The following is a 13,529-nucleotide window of genomic DNA, read 5'->3' as shown; positions in this document are numbered from 1 at the left end:
TCCAGTTTTCGAAATGCCAAAACATTTGTCAAAATCTCCCAGGGCATGAAGGACAGAGGCCATAACAGGGACCCAAAGCAGTGCCGCGTGAAACTTAAGGAGCTGAGGCAAGCCTACCAGAAAACCAGAGAGGCGAACGGCCGCTCCGGGTCAGAGCCCCAAACATGCCACTTCTATGATGAGCTGCATGCCATTTTAGGGGGTTCAGCCACCACCACCCCAGCCGCGTTGTTTGACTCCTTCAATGGAGATGGAGGCAACACGGAAGCAGGTTTTGGGGACGAAGAAGAAGAAGAAGAAGATGATGATGATGAGGTTGTAGATAGCTCACAGCAAGCAAGCGGAGAAACCGGTTTTCCCAACAGCCAGAAACTGTTTCTCACCCTGGACCTGGAGCCAGTACCCCCTGAACCCACCCAAGGCTGCCTCCTGGACCCGGCAGGCGGAGAAGGGACCTCCGGTGAGTGTACCTTTTAAAATACTATACATGGTTTAAAAGCAAGCATGTGAAAGGATTACTTTGCCCTGGCATTCGTGGCTCTCCTGGATGTACTCCCAAAGCCTTTGCAAAAGGTTTCTGGGGAGGGCAGACTTATTGCGTCCTTCATGGTAGGACACTTTACCACTCCAGGCCAGTAACACGTACTCGGGAATCATTGTACAACAAAGCATTGCAGTGTATGTTTGCTGGCATTCAAACAACATCCGTTCTTTATCTCTCTGTGTTATCCTCAGGAGAGTGAGATATAATTCATGGTCACCTGGTTGAAATAGAGTGCTTTTCTTCAGGGGACACTCAGAGGAGCCCGTTCCTGCTGGGCTGTTTGCCTGTGGCTAAACAGAAATGTTCCCCGCTGTTAGCCACAGGGAGGGGGGAGGGTTGAGGGGGTAGCCATGTGGTGGGGGGAGGCAAAATGCGACCTTGTAACGAAAGCACATGTGCTATGTATGTAATGTTAACAGCAAGGTTTACCCTGAAAGAGTGTAGCCACTGTTTTATAAAATGTGTGTCTTTTTAAATACCGCTGTCCCTTTTTTTTTCTCCACCAGCTGCATGTGTTTCAATGATCACAGGAGCTTCTCCTTCCCAGAGGCTAGTGAAGATTAGAAAGAAAAAAAAACGCACTCGAGATGAAATGTTCTCCGAGCTCATGCTGTCCTCCCACGCTGACAGAGCACAGACGAATGCATAGAGGCAAATAATGTCAGAGTGCAGGAAAGCACAAAATGACCGGGAGGAGAGGTGGCAGGCTGAAGAGAGGGCTGAAGCTCATATGTGGCGGCAGCGTGATGAGAGGAGGCAGGATTCAATGTTGAGGCTGCTGGAGGACCAAACCAGTATGCTCCAGTGTATGGCTGAGCTGCAGCAAAGGCAGCTGGAGCACAGACTGCCACTACAGCCCCTGTGTAATCAACCGCCCTCCTCCCCAAGTTCCATAGCCTCCACACCCAGACGCCCAAGAACGCGGTGGGGGGCCACTGGCCAACCAGCCACTCCGCCACAGGGGATTGCCCAAAAAAAAGAAGGCTGGCATTCAATAAATTTTAAAGTTGTAAACTTCTAAAGTGCTGTGTGGCATTTTCCTTCCCTCCGCCACCACCCCTCCTGGGCTACCTTGGTAGTCATCCCCCTATTTGTGTGATGAATGAATAAAGAATGCATGAATGTGAAGCAACAATGACTTTATTGCCTCTGCAAGCGGTGATCGAAGGGAGGAGGGGAGGGTGGTTAGCTTACAGGGAAGTAGAGTGAACCAAGGGGCGGGGAGTTTCATCAGGGAGAAACAAACAGAACTTTCACACCGTAGCTTGGCCAGTCGTGAAACTGGCTTTCAAAGCTTCTCTGATGCGTACCATGCCCTCCTGTGCTCTTCTAACCGCCCTGGTGTCTAGCTGCGCGTAACCAGCAGCCAGGCGATTTGCCTCAACCTCCCACCCCGCCATAAACGTCTCCCCCTTACTCTCACTGATATTGTGGAGCACACAGCAAGCAGTAATAACAGTGGGAATATTGGTTTCGCTGAGGTCTAAGCGAGTCAGTAAACTGCGCCAGCGCGCCTTTAAACATCCAAATGCACATTCTACCACCATTCTGCACTTGCTCAGCCTGTAGTTGAACAGCTCCTGACTACTGTTCAGGCTGCCTATGTACAGCTTCATGAGCCATGGCATTAAGGGGTAGGCTGGGTCCCCAAGGATACATAGAGGCATTTCAACATCCCCAACAGTTATTTTCTGGTCTGGGAATAAAGTCCCTTCCTGCAGCTTTTGAAACAGACCAGAGTTCCTGAAGATGCGAGCGTCATGTACCTTTCCCGGCCATCCCACGTTGATGTTGGTGAAACGTCCCTTGTGATCCACCAGAGCTTGCAGCACTATTGAAAAGTACCCCTTGCGGTTTATGTACTCGCCGGCTTGGTGCTCCGGTGCCAAGATAGGGATATGGGTTCCGTCTATGGCCCCACCACAGTTAGGGAATCCCATTGCAGCAAAGCCATCCACTATGACCTGCACATTTCCCAGGGTCACTACCCTTGATATCAGCAGATCTTTGATTGCATGGGCTACTTGCATCACAGCAGCCCCAACAGTAGATTTGCCCACTCCAAATTGATTCCCAACTGACCGGTAGCTGTCTGGCGTTGCAAGCTTCCACAGGGCTATCGCCACTCGCTTCTCAACTGTGAGGGCTGCTCTCATCTTGGTATTCATGCGCTTCAGGGCAGGGGAAAGCAAGTCACAAAGTTGCATGAAAGTGCCCTTACGCATGCGAAAGTTTCGCAGCCACTGGGAATCGTCCCAGACCTGCAACACTATGCAGTCCCACCAGTCTGTGCTTGTTTCCCGAGCCCAGAATCGGCGTTCCACAGCATGAACCTGCCCCATTAGCACCATGATGCATGCATTGGCAGGGCCCATGATTTCAGAGAAATCTGTGTCCATGTCCTGATCACTCACGTGACCGTGCTGACGTCGCCTCCTCGCCCGGTATCGCTTTGCCAGGTTCTGGTGCTGCATATACTGCTGGATAATGCATGTGGTGTTTAATGTGCTCCTAATTGCCAAAGTGAGCTGAGCAGCCTCCATGCTTCCCTTGGTATACCGTCCGCACAGAAAAAAGGCGCGGAACGATTGTCTGCCGTTGCTCTGACGGAGGGAGGGGCGACTGACGACACGGCTTACAGGGTTGGCTTCAGGGAGCTAAAATCAACAAAGGGGGTGGCTTTACATCAAGGAGTATTTCAGGCAGGACTTCACGGAGGGTTCCAATAAGAAATGGTGTACCTAAGTTATTGTTCTTATTGGAACAAGGAGGTTAGCCTGGCCTCTGATTGATACATGGCTAGATTTACCTCGCTGCAACTTCTCTGTGAGTGACTACAGTATGACCTAGAGGAATGAGTCCCCTAGACAGGGGAGGGGCGGAAGCAAATGAGTACAAAACAAACCTGGTCTATTTCTTGTTTTGATCCACTCCATCTATCTTTTACATCTTTGGCTGGCAGCAGACGGTGCAGAAGGACTGCATGCCATCCACATCTCATGGCTGCTCGGCAGAAGATGGTACAGTACGACTGCTAGCCATCCTCATCTCTTGCCTGCCCGGCAGAAGATGGTACAGTACGACTGCTAGCCATCCTCATCTCTTGCCTGCCTGGCAGAAGATGGTACAGTACGACTGCTAGCAATCCGTATCGCCTGCCTGCTCACCATAAGACGGTTCAATAGGACTGACTTCAGGACTAAAGAGAATGACCTGGTCAAGTCACTCCAAATTTAGTCCCTGCACCCATGTCTGCCCAGGCGCTCCTGGCCGACGTGGCCAGGAGCACCTCGGACACGACGATGACGGCTACCAGTCGTATTGCATCGTCTGCTGCCAGAAGGCAATGGGTTGCTGCTACTGCGTAGCAATGCCGTACCGCGTCTGCCAGCACCCAGGTGACCGTTACCTGAGCGGGCTCCATGCTTGCCGTGGTATGGCGTCTGCACAGGTAACTCAGGAAAAAAGGCGCGAAACGATTGTCTGCCCTTGCTTTCACGGAGGGAGGGAGGGAAGGGGGGCCTGACGATATGTACCCAGAAACACCCGCGACAATGTTTTAGCCCCATCAGGCATTGGGATCTCAACCCAGAATTCCAATGGGCAGCGGAGACTGCGGGAACTGTGGGATAGCTACCCACAGTGCAACACTCCGGAAGTCGACTCTAGCCTCGGTACTGTGGAAGCACTCCGCCGAGTTAATGCACTTAGAGCATTTTCTATGGGGACACACACACTCGAATATATAAAACTGATTTCTAAAAAACCGACTTCTATAAATTCGACCTTATTCCGTAGTGTAGACATACCCATAGCCTTAGCTTGCATTAACATAAATAGATGCTTAGATATGCATGTATCAGCCTATTGCTCTAAATTATAACATTTAGACTGAGATTTCTCATGCTTTCTTACTCCCTAATTTTTTTTAATAATATCAAGAAAATCTGCGTAGCTATTTTTTAGTTACCTGAATGTGATGATAATATTGTTTATCCCACTCATTAAAAATAAACTCCAAACCCTTGCCAAAAAAATATTCAGATTGGTTTTGCACTCGGATACATAAAAAATGATGGTAGTTTCAAACTTCTAATAAATGTAGCCTTTTTTGAGAAAGGCTTAGTTTGCTAAATTTGGGAAATGCTGGCAGAGAAAATTATAACTATTAGGGAAATAGTTTCAAGTGTATGCGCCATACTTTAATTTAACTTATTGATTTAATGTGTTAATCTATCTGGATATCCAGAAGATCCCTCTCTCCCCAGCCCACAAAGGACCCAGATTCAGGATCTACCAGTTTCCTTATTTGGGAAGCAAAGGATTTACAGTGGGCACAGTACCAGTGGATGCTAGTGGGTATCAATATTTTCACAGCTTGGTATATGTGCTAAGTACGCAAAAGCATCCATTAACACTTTTCAGTTCATACATGGGTACCAGCAACTCAAGGAAATGGGAACACTGAGGGCTTGGCTAAACTTGCGAGTTACAGCGCAATAAAGGAGCCCTGGGCACACGAACTGACTACCCGTCCACACTGGCAAGGCATGTAGAGCACTCTGACTCTGCAGGTACAGTGCTGCTGGTACTCCACCTTGGCGAGTGGAATAACGTTTGCTGTGCCCCCGCTGGAGCGCCATGGCGCCAATGTGGACGAGGTGTTGCATTACTGCGCTCTGATCAGCCTCCGGAAACATCCCATAATCCCCTTAAGTCAAGTGGCCACTCTTCTCATTGTTTTTGAATCACTGTAGGAATGCGGATATGCCCTTTGAAAGCTCCGTTTCTGACAGCGGGCATGCTTAACTGCTCCGAGACAAAGCAACCATTAGTGTGGAATGCTGTGTGTGAGAGAGAGAGGAGGAGGGGGAAGGGGGGGTCTGCTGCTGTCTGAACTTACAAGACAGCATGCTGACATGCTCTCAGCCCCCCAAAAACCCACTCTCTCTCCCCCCACATACACACAACACACTCCCTGTCACACTCCACCCCCCACCCCAATTTGAAAAGCATGTTGCAGTCACTTGCATGCTGGGATAGCTGCCCATAATGCACCGCGCTCAATGCCATTGCAAGTGCCGCAAATGTGGCCACGCCAGTGCGCTTGAAGCTGTCAGTGTGGACTGACTACAGCGCTTTCCCTACTGCGCTCGCCAAAGGCTGGTTTAACTCAAAGCGCTCTACATCTGCAAGTGTAGCCATGCCCTGAGACAATATTCAAAATGTTTGGTATCCAAGAAGAGTATTACAGCAAGTCATGGAGCGTATAATGGACAATAATGAGTGTACCTGTAAAGTAGTCTAACATCATCAATCAGAACCAGCCTTTTACTGTGTTCATTTATGACTAGTAGGAAGCCTAAGTCAGACCACAAGGTTAGAGAAACATAACAGGAACAGGAACGTTATATGAAAAGGAACAGCATGCTCCTCTAGTCTGACCCTTCTAACAATCTGCTGTTAGCAAGGGTTGGCATGGCTGTAAATGCTATATTACTGCTTGGACAGTCCATCCTATCACAGGACACCTGGTGTCAAGGCAGACTGCTCGATAGGATATTGTGGGTTTGTAATATATATCAGGCCAGACTGTTGTTCCATAGATCCAACACAGAGAGGGCCCACCTGTTCCATACAGAAGTGGGTGGCTTAACCGCCTTCCTCCAGACCTAGCAGGGACCTCTCTGGTCTGTACCGGGGAGGTAAGAGGGGAGAAAGAGGGTAGCTGGGAGGAGCAGTGGGTGGGCTGAAGGGAGCATGTAAATCCTCCTCTATCTGGTCCCAGGGAAGGATCCTGGAAAAGTTAATATATCTTAGAGCTCTACCACCTTTGTGGTATAATCCCTGGGTCTCGGAGGCCGACATAGACAGAGGAGAGCCCAATGAAGTCATGCTGCCAGGGAGCTGGACGAAGCTACCAGGGCCAAGGAAGGGGCACAGGATGTCTGGCTGAGCAGCCCTGGCCTCCCCAGACCCACCAGGTTTGGGGGCAGTCTCTGGATCACGTTCCACAAGTGAGGAAAGGGAAGTTCAATCCTCCCCATGCCCAAGGTGCAGTTTGGGACAGTGGTCAGTGTCCCATCTACCCAGCCTGCAAGGATGTTCAGGTCCATGAACTGAGCAAATACATCTCTTTCCCCACCATCAATCTGAAAATATGCCCTTCAGGCCCAGGCTACAATTGGCCCCGATCTCACCACTCCCCACCAGGCTCTAAATTGGTGTGAAAAAAATGTATGAATAGAGTCTAACCTGAAAGTGGTGAATTGTTCCTCGCTTTTTATTTTTGCTTCTCTTGCTCTTTCCTTCCATCTCTCCCTTCATCCTCCCTAGCACTAAACTCTTTTGTCTCTTTTTCTCCCTTTTATTGTTTTACTGTCTCTCTCCTATCACTGCTCCCCATCCTTTCCTTCCCTAGTCCCCCATCTCATCTCACTCCCCAGCCTGTTTCCCTATTTCCTCTCTGCCTCTCCCTCCCTGCAGGGCCCCAATCCACATAAAAGACCTCGGAACAGCTCCCATGGACTTCAGTTGGATTGGGCCCTTCCCCCCCCCCCTTCTCATTTCTCTCTCACTGGCCCCTCTTCTCTCTTCTGGGTCACCCCTGTTTGTTTCTCCCTCCAGCCATGTAGCCCTGTTTCATTTTCCCCTCCCACCCTTTCGCTGACCCCCCTGTGGGAGCACAGGCACTCTGAGCGAATAGGACATGGTTGGCTAGAAGTGCAAGTAAGTGTCGGTTTGAGCCTGAGCATTGAGTTTTGCTCATTTCAAACCATATATTAATGCCTCTCAGTGCTATTTCTAGGGCTTGAATTCAACCAGATGGGAGGAGTCATTGTATTTCCAGAACTGATGACTGCACTGCTCAACTTATCAAACTTCCTCTAAAGCAGGGGTGGGCAAACTACAACCTGCGGGCCAGATCCAGCCCCTCAGAGCTTTGGATCCGGCCCGCAGGATTGCCCCCCATGGTGCCCCAGGCCCTGCGTCACCCTCAGAAGCAGCCGGCATGTCCCTGGGGCCCCGGGAGCGGGGGCAGAGGGCTCCATGCGTTGCCCTTGCCTCCAGGCACCGCAGATCCCATTGGCCGGCAACGGGGAACCGCGGCCAATGGGAGCTACAGGGGAGGTCCCTGGAGGCATGGCAAGGGCAGCACATGGAGCCCAGGGACCACGCAGGGACATAGTGCCGGCCACTTCCCGGAGCGGCACGGCGTGGGGCCAGAGCAGGCAGGGAACCTGCCCTGGCCCTAGTGCGCGTCGCTGCCACCCCGGAGCCGCTTTAGGTACGGGGCGCTGGGCCGGAGCCTGGAGCCCGAACCCCTCCTTCACCCTGCCCCCCAACTCCCTGCCCTAACCTCATTGCCTGCACCTTGCACCCCTCCTGCACCCCAACTCTCTGCTCTAAGCCCCGTGCTGCACACTGCACCCAACCCCCTCCCGATCCCCCTGCTGTACCTCACACCCCCTCCTGTACCCCAACTCCCTGCCCTGAACCCCTCGCCGCACGTCGCACCCCTCCTGCACCCCAGCTCCCTGTTCTGAGCCCCCTGCCGCACCCCAACCCCCTGCCCTGAGCCCCCGCTGCACCCTGCACCTCCATGCACCCCAACCCCCTGCCCTGAGCCCCCTGCTGCACTCCAACTCCTTGCCCTGAGCCCCCTGCCACACCCCGCACCTCTCCTGCACCCCAACCCCCTGCCCTGAGCTCCCTCCCAGTCTGCACCTCTCCTGCACCCCAACCCCCTTCCCTGAGCCCCCTCATACACCCCACACTCCTCCTCTGCCCCTATCCCTTGCCCTGAGCCCATTCCTGCACACCGCACCCTCTCCCACACCCCGCACTCCCTCCCACACCCTAACCCCCTGCCCTGCGCACAATTTCCCCATCCAGATGTGACCCTTGACCCAAAATGTTTGCCGACCCCTGCTCTAAAGGGTTGCAACATTTGCACAGATTTCAGGAAGCTGCTAGCAGGGGGCTTAGTCAGCACATCCATCTCATTTTGCAGTTGGCTCACTGACTCCTTCACAAGCAATCTGAGAACTTAAAAAACTGCTATTTTAGTTACTGCAGAGATTCTCAAGCTTTTTGATAATTTGGCTCATCTCATCTATGTAGTATCAGAACACCTGTAATGTATTTACCCTCACAACATCCCGGGGAAATAGGGGAAGTGCAATTACCCCCACTTTTGCAGATGGGGAACTGAGGCCCACAGAGGCTAAGCAACTTGCCCAAAATCACACCAGAAGTCTGGGATGGAACAGCGAATTGAATTCAGATCTCCTACGTTCCAGGCTAGCTCCCTGATCATCTCTCTTCTGACAGAAACTTCCCCGACCATTCACAGTCATGCAGAACACCACCTTGGGACTTCTAGAACAATAGCAGCATTAGGGAAGTATTTAGGTATTGGATTGCAACAAAACAAAGTACCATGCTACCTCTACTGCATGTTTCCTGCTCCTCCTCTCCCTTTGCACATGCTGCCTGGCCACCAGCTCCCTTCTCCTGCTACCTGGGTGTTAGGTTTCCTTCCCCCTCAGACATTCCTCTCCTTCCATTAGTTCCTGCCTTCTCTCCTTGCAACAGCTCCTGATGGTGGTTGGCAGCTCCAGTTCCTGAGCACAGCTCCCATTTCCCCTCTTCCTCCTACAAAACAGCAGCCCCTCGCTAGGAAATTCACGCTGGTGTAACTTCAGCATAAAGGAGATTGCAACAGTGCTGTTGTCTGCCATTAGGGTTTTGCACTGGTGTAACTACATTGATGTACAGGCCACTGGTAGATCTGCTCTCTCTGTATATTGTTCTTTGAGATCATTGGGAGTTCACTGTATTACTGTTATTTAATGTAATAACTTTACTGTAGAGCCCCTGATCACTTTTGCTGCTTGTCCTTTTGCAGATCAACCTGGATATAAAGGAATGATCCACACATTGGGGTTTTAGAGTCCAAAAAACCTGTTCTTTATTGATTTTAGAACACTGATCCTAAAATATTTGCATGAGGCAAACTGTATTATTTTGTACAAAGACATGTTCCACAAAGAATATTCAAATCTTCTGGGCATTCTGCTTGGCATATGCATTAAGAAAACCCCATATATAGTTCAGAGAAAAAAAGAAAGAGTTTGTCATGTTAACAATTAGATCCACAAGTTCAGCCTGAAATATTCTTTACCAAAAAGCAAACCAGGAAAGACCACAGTTCTGAGAAACAAACATGGGTGTGAGTGACAACTACATAGGGAAACAAACCTCAATGCATAATGTACCTATTAACAACATTACATAAAAGCACAAGACACAACATTACCTGAAACATCTGAAGCACCAACCATGATTCTATAAATGATTCCTGTATTACAGTGGTACCCAAAACAGGCTCATCGCTGTACAGAGAAAAACAGTTCCTGCCCCCCAAGTTTATTTCTAATCTACACATTGTTTTGCATAAATTAGGCATTTCCTTTTGTGATCAGGGCTATGTACTGATATGATTTCACTAATAAAGTCATACCTGAAAAGCTGTATTTAGTTTCTGAAGTTGTTCAAGGGTCACCTGTTGTTCAATCTTTCCAAAATAAAGAGAGAAAGCAAGAGTTAAAAATATATGTACTGTATTAGAGCCACACCTTTAGTGAAGACACAAAAGTGGAATACACAACTGATATGAACCCTGAGTGAGGCTCGTGTCTAAAAGGGAGTCGAGAGGAAAGGAAAGAAGAGGATCTCTACTTACGTACAAGTTAAACCAACTTCTTTCCCCTCAGATTGTTTTCTTAAACATAATTGTTGCATCAATGCTAAGAAAATCCCAATTGTACATTCTCTGAATTAAGATTCAATCCTACACCTACTGAAGACAAAGGGGGTTTGTAATTGCCTGTAACTGGAAGAGGATCAGGCCCGTTCTTTGTTTTATCAAAATCATCTTGAAACTAAACTTTATGACAGACTAAAGGCCTGATCCTGTAAAATATTGAGAACGCTCAACTTCACTTGACTGTTTTCAATTTCTACTGAAGCCAAACACATCACTGGAGATGCTCAAACCACCACATAATCAGACCCTCAAATATGAAATGCATTTTTATATACCTCTATGAAGACAAAGTAAAAGAGCATCCATCTATCCTTTTCCCTGAGTCCCTTTGAATCCAGGAGGCAATATTTACCGTAAGTGTTTTAGGTGTTGTTATTTATTCAGTAGATTGACAAGCAATTGTTTCAAATGTTCACTGAGATGCATTCATCAATAATTTATTGAATAAACAATGTGTCTTTTGAAGCTGTAATCTATGCAACACTACAATTGTTGGCTTAATTGAAATGACAAACAATGAATCAGGCTGCATTTCACTTTAGGTCTAATCATAATTATTAAGGCAGTGCCTAAGGACCAACCAAGGACAGGGCCCCATTGTGCTAGGCACTGTACAAACAGAGTAGCAAACAGTCCCTGCCCCAAGGAGTTAACAGTCTAAATAGACAAAACAGACACAGGGTAGGGGAAAGGTTATAAACACACAAACAGAGCGAACAATGTGATGGCAGCAAACCTGAGGTTAATTCCACAATTTTTTGAGGGCAGGTGAGTTTAGAAGAGATCAGCTACGTGGAAAGAAAACTGAAGGGAGATGGGACACTGAAGGGCAGGGGAGTGAAGGGGACTGGGCAGGGGAGAAGGTGGTAAGAGGGGCAGGTGTGGAATGCAGCTGAAGTGAAGAGACTGTGAGGAAAGGGAGGGAGAGGGTTACAGCAAACCACCAATTAGCACAGGGCAGAGAAAGTCCTGTCAAAACTGTACACAGGTCTCTGAATTCTGCTTTGTCTGCTTCAGCTTCTACTGAACAGAGCATCTGGCTGGCTCCTCCCTGTAGTTCCACCCCCCAAACAAGGCCACATACATAGTGGAGTGGGGGTGAAGTGTGAAGGAACTGCCTGGATCCTAGTTTCCCCAGAGATGGGGTAGAGTGTCTTCCCTGCACTGTTCTGGGTGCAGGGATACTGGGGAAAGAGGTGGCCCTGGCTGGACCTCATTTTACCTCTTCCCACCCCCACCAATGCAGCATTCCCTGCTTTGGATCCTTTTGCCACGGCTCCTACTGGCTGGAGTCTCTAGCTCAGAGGGGGGCAAACTACGGCCTGCGGGCCACATCCGGCCCGCAAGACCCTTCCCTCTGGCCCCCGAACTCCTGCCAGGGAGTGGGGTCAGGACAGGCTTGAGAGGAGCCAGCCCAACTCCCCGGCAGCAGCGTGGTGAGCGGGACGGAGGCTAGCCCCTGGTCCCTCCCCTTCTGTTCCCCTGCCTCCCTCACAGTCACAGTTCCCCCAGCACCTGGGCAGCGTGGCTGCTGCTCTGGCCAGGTGGCATGGCTATAGCACGGCCCAACCTGGTGCCCCAGGGCAGGGCGGTCAGGGGGAGTTCTGGGGGGGAGGTGAGGAACAGAGGGAGTTGCAGGGGGGTGGTCAAGAGGCCTGGGCCCTGCTGCTGAGGACAGGGGCAGAGCAAACCAGGGCCCCTCTCCACCTCCAGCATACTTGGCCCCTGTCCCCAGTAGCCAAGCCCAGACAGGGAGCGAGCCCTGCCCGACTGCCAGGGAGAGCAGCCGAACGAGCACGGAAAATGCACAGGGAAATGACTGAGCACCCCTTTCCCCCACCCCACAGGTAACGCGGGGTGGGGAGAGCAGGGAGGGTTGGATGGGGGGGGGCACTACGGGGGCGGTCAGGGGTGGGGAGCAGGGGGGACTGGATAGGAGATGGGCGTCCCAGGGGGATGGTCAGGGGGCAGAGAGCAAGGGTGTTTGGATAGGATGCAGGAGTCCCAGGGGGCAGTCAGGGGTGGGGAGCAGGGGAGGTTTGATGGGGGTGGGAGTTCTGGGAGGCTGGAATGTGGGCAGGGGCCAGGCCACGCCTCGCTGTTTGGGGAGGCGTCGCCTCCCCCAGCCTTCCCTATCTGGCCCTCCATACAATTTCTGTACCCGATGTGGCCCTAGGGCCAAAAAGTTTGCCCACCCCTGCTCTACCTGATTCACTTAAAGTTCCTTCTTATCCACAGTATCTGTGGCAAAGTGAGAGTGCATCATGACTGATCTAACATAGACACAACAACAATTTACCACAGACATGATACTTTTACCACTGTATAAACATGCAAGAGTAATAATACTTATAATTTATATTGAGCTTTACACCTTCCAAGAACCACACAAATATTAAGGGGAAATTCTGCTCTTGAAGACACACACACACACACACACACACACAGAGTTTCAGTGGATGTAATATTTAATATGAACTCCAGAGGCCAGTTGGTTTGAGAAGAGGTACTTTTGACTGAGTCTACTCAGGCTTCTGGAAATATCTTGGTAACGCTGGCCATGCTCAGAACCGTAACACACTGATAATTCCCCATGTATGTAATGGTACGTATCATTGCACAGACACTCCCATAAGTCGCCACTCATGTTAAGGCTATCAGCTTTTCATACTTGGATACAAGTGCAGAATTTGTCTGACTAATCCACCCTTGTAATTACCCTTCTCTCTGCATAATATGTTTATAACCAGGAACATTTTAATATTTCTTACTGTGACATTAAGAACAGCCCAGGGGGCAAGGGGCACTCTGATATCTGCTAATGAATTTCCAGCTGGCCTACCAGTTCTAATGTAATGAAATGTATCTGATAAGTGCCATGCAAGGTACCAACAGAAAGCTCATAACCCACTGGTTACTAATATAATTGCATGTTGGTAGTCCATTGATGCCGATGACAACGATATTGTTGCAGTGCTCATCTATGGCTACACATTTGACTCTGAAGTCCAAACCCTGGTTCACTGAGTTGGCAGCACTGAGGGCATGGGAAGTCTGTATCTTTGATGTTTGATGATGCAGCTCTGTGGCGCCTTTCACATGCAGCCTGGAGATGATTTTGTCGATCCCTCTCAAACCTGTTACATGCTGATC

At 49.9% G+C, this 13,529-nt stretch overlaps 1 protein-coding gene across 4 annotated transcripts in view; it reads right to left on the bottom strand.

Moving 5' to 3' along the window:
• The window catches only part of LOC102948172 (WD repeat-containing protein 64), an 82,236-nt gene that overhangs the window by 53,472 nt on the left and 15,235 nt on the right, over nucleotides 1-13,529 (bottom strand). For all 4 annotated transcript variants that reach the window (XR_005224229.2, XM_043531485.1, XM_037891951.2 and 1 more), the window contains exon 3: nucleotides 10,071-10,124. Coding sequence is in view for 3 of the 4 variants with exons in the window: in XM_043531485.1 (XP_043387420.1) it covers nucleotides 10,071-10,124 (54 nt within the window). In the remaining variant the exon portion in view is untranslated. The remainder of the gene's footprint in view (nucleotides 1-10,070; nucleotides 10,125-13,529) is intronic.

Source organism: Chelonia mydas, chromosome 1, assembly GCF_015237465.2.
Source record: "Chelonia mydas isolate rCheMyd1 chromosome 1, rCheMyd1.pri.v2, whole genome shotgun sequence".
In the NCBI taxonomy this organism is placed as follows: domain Eukaryota; kingdom Metazoa; phylum Chordata; order Testudines; family Cheloniidae; genus Chelonia; species Chelonia mydas.
The sequence above is the reverse complement of the archived record's forward strand: the minus strand, read 5'-3'. Positions and strand labels throughout refer to the sequence as shown.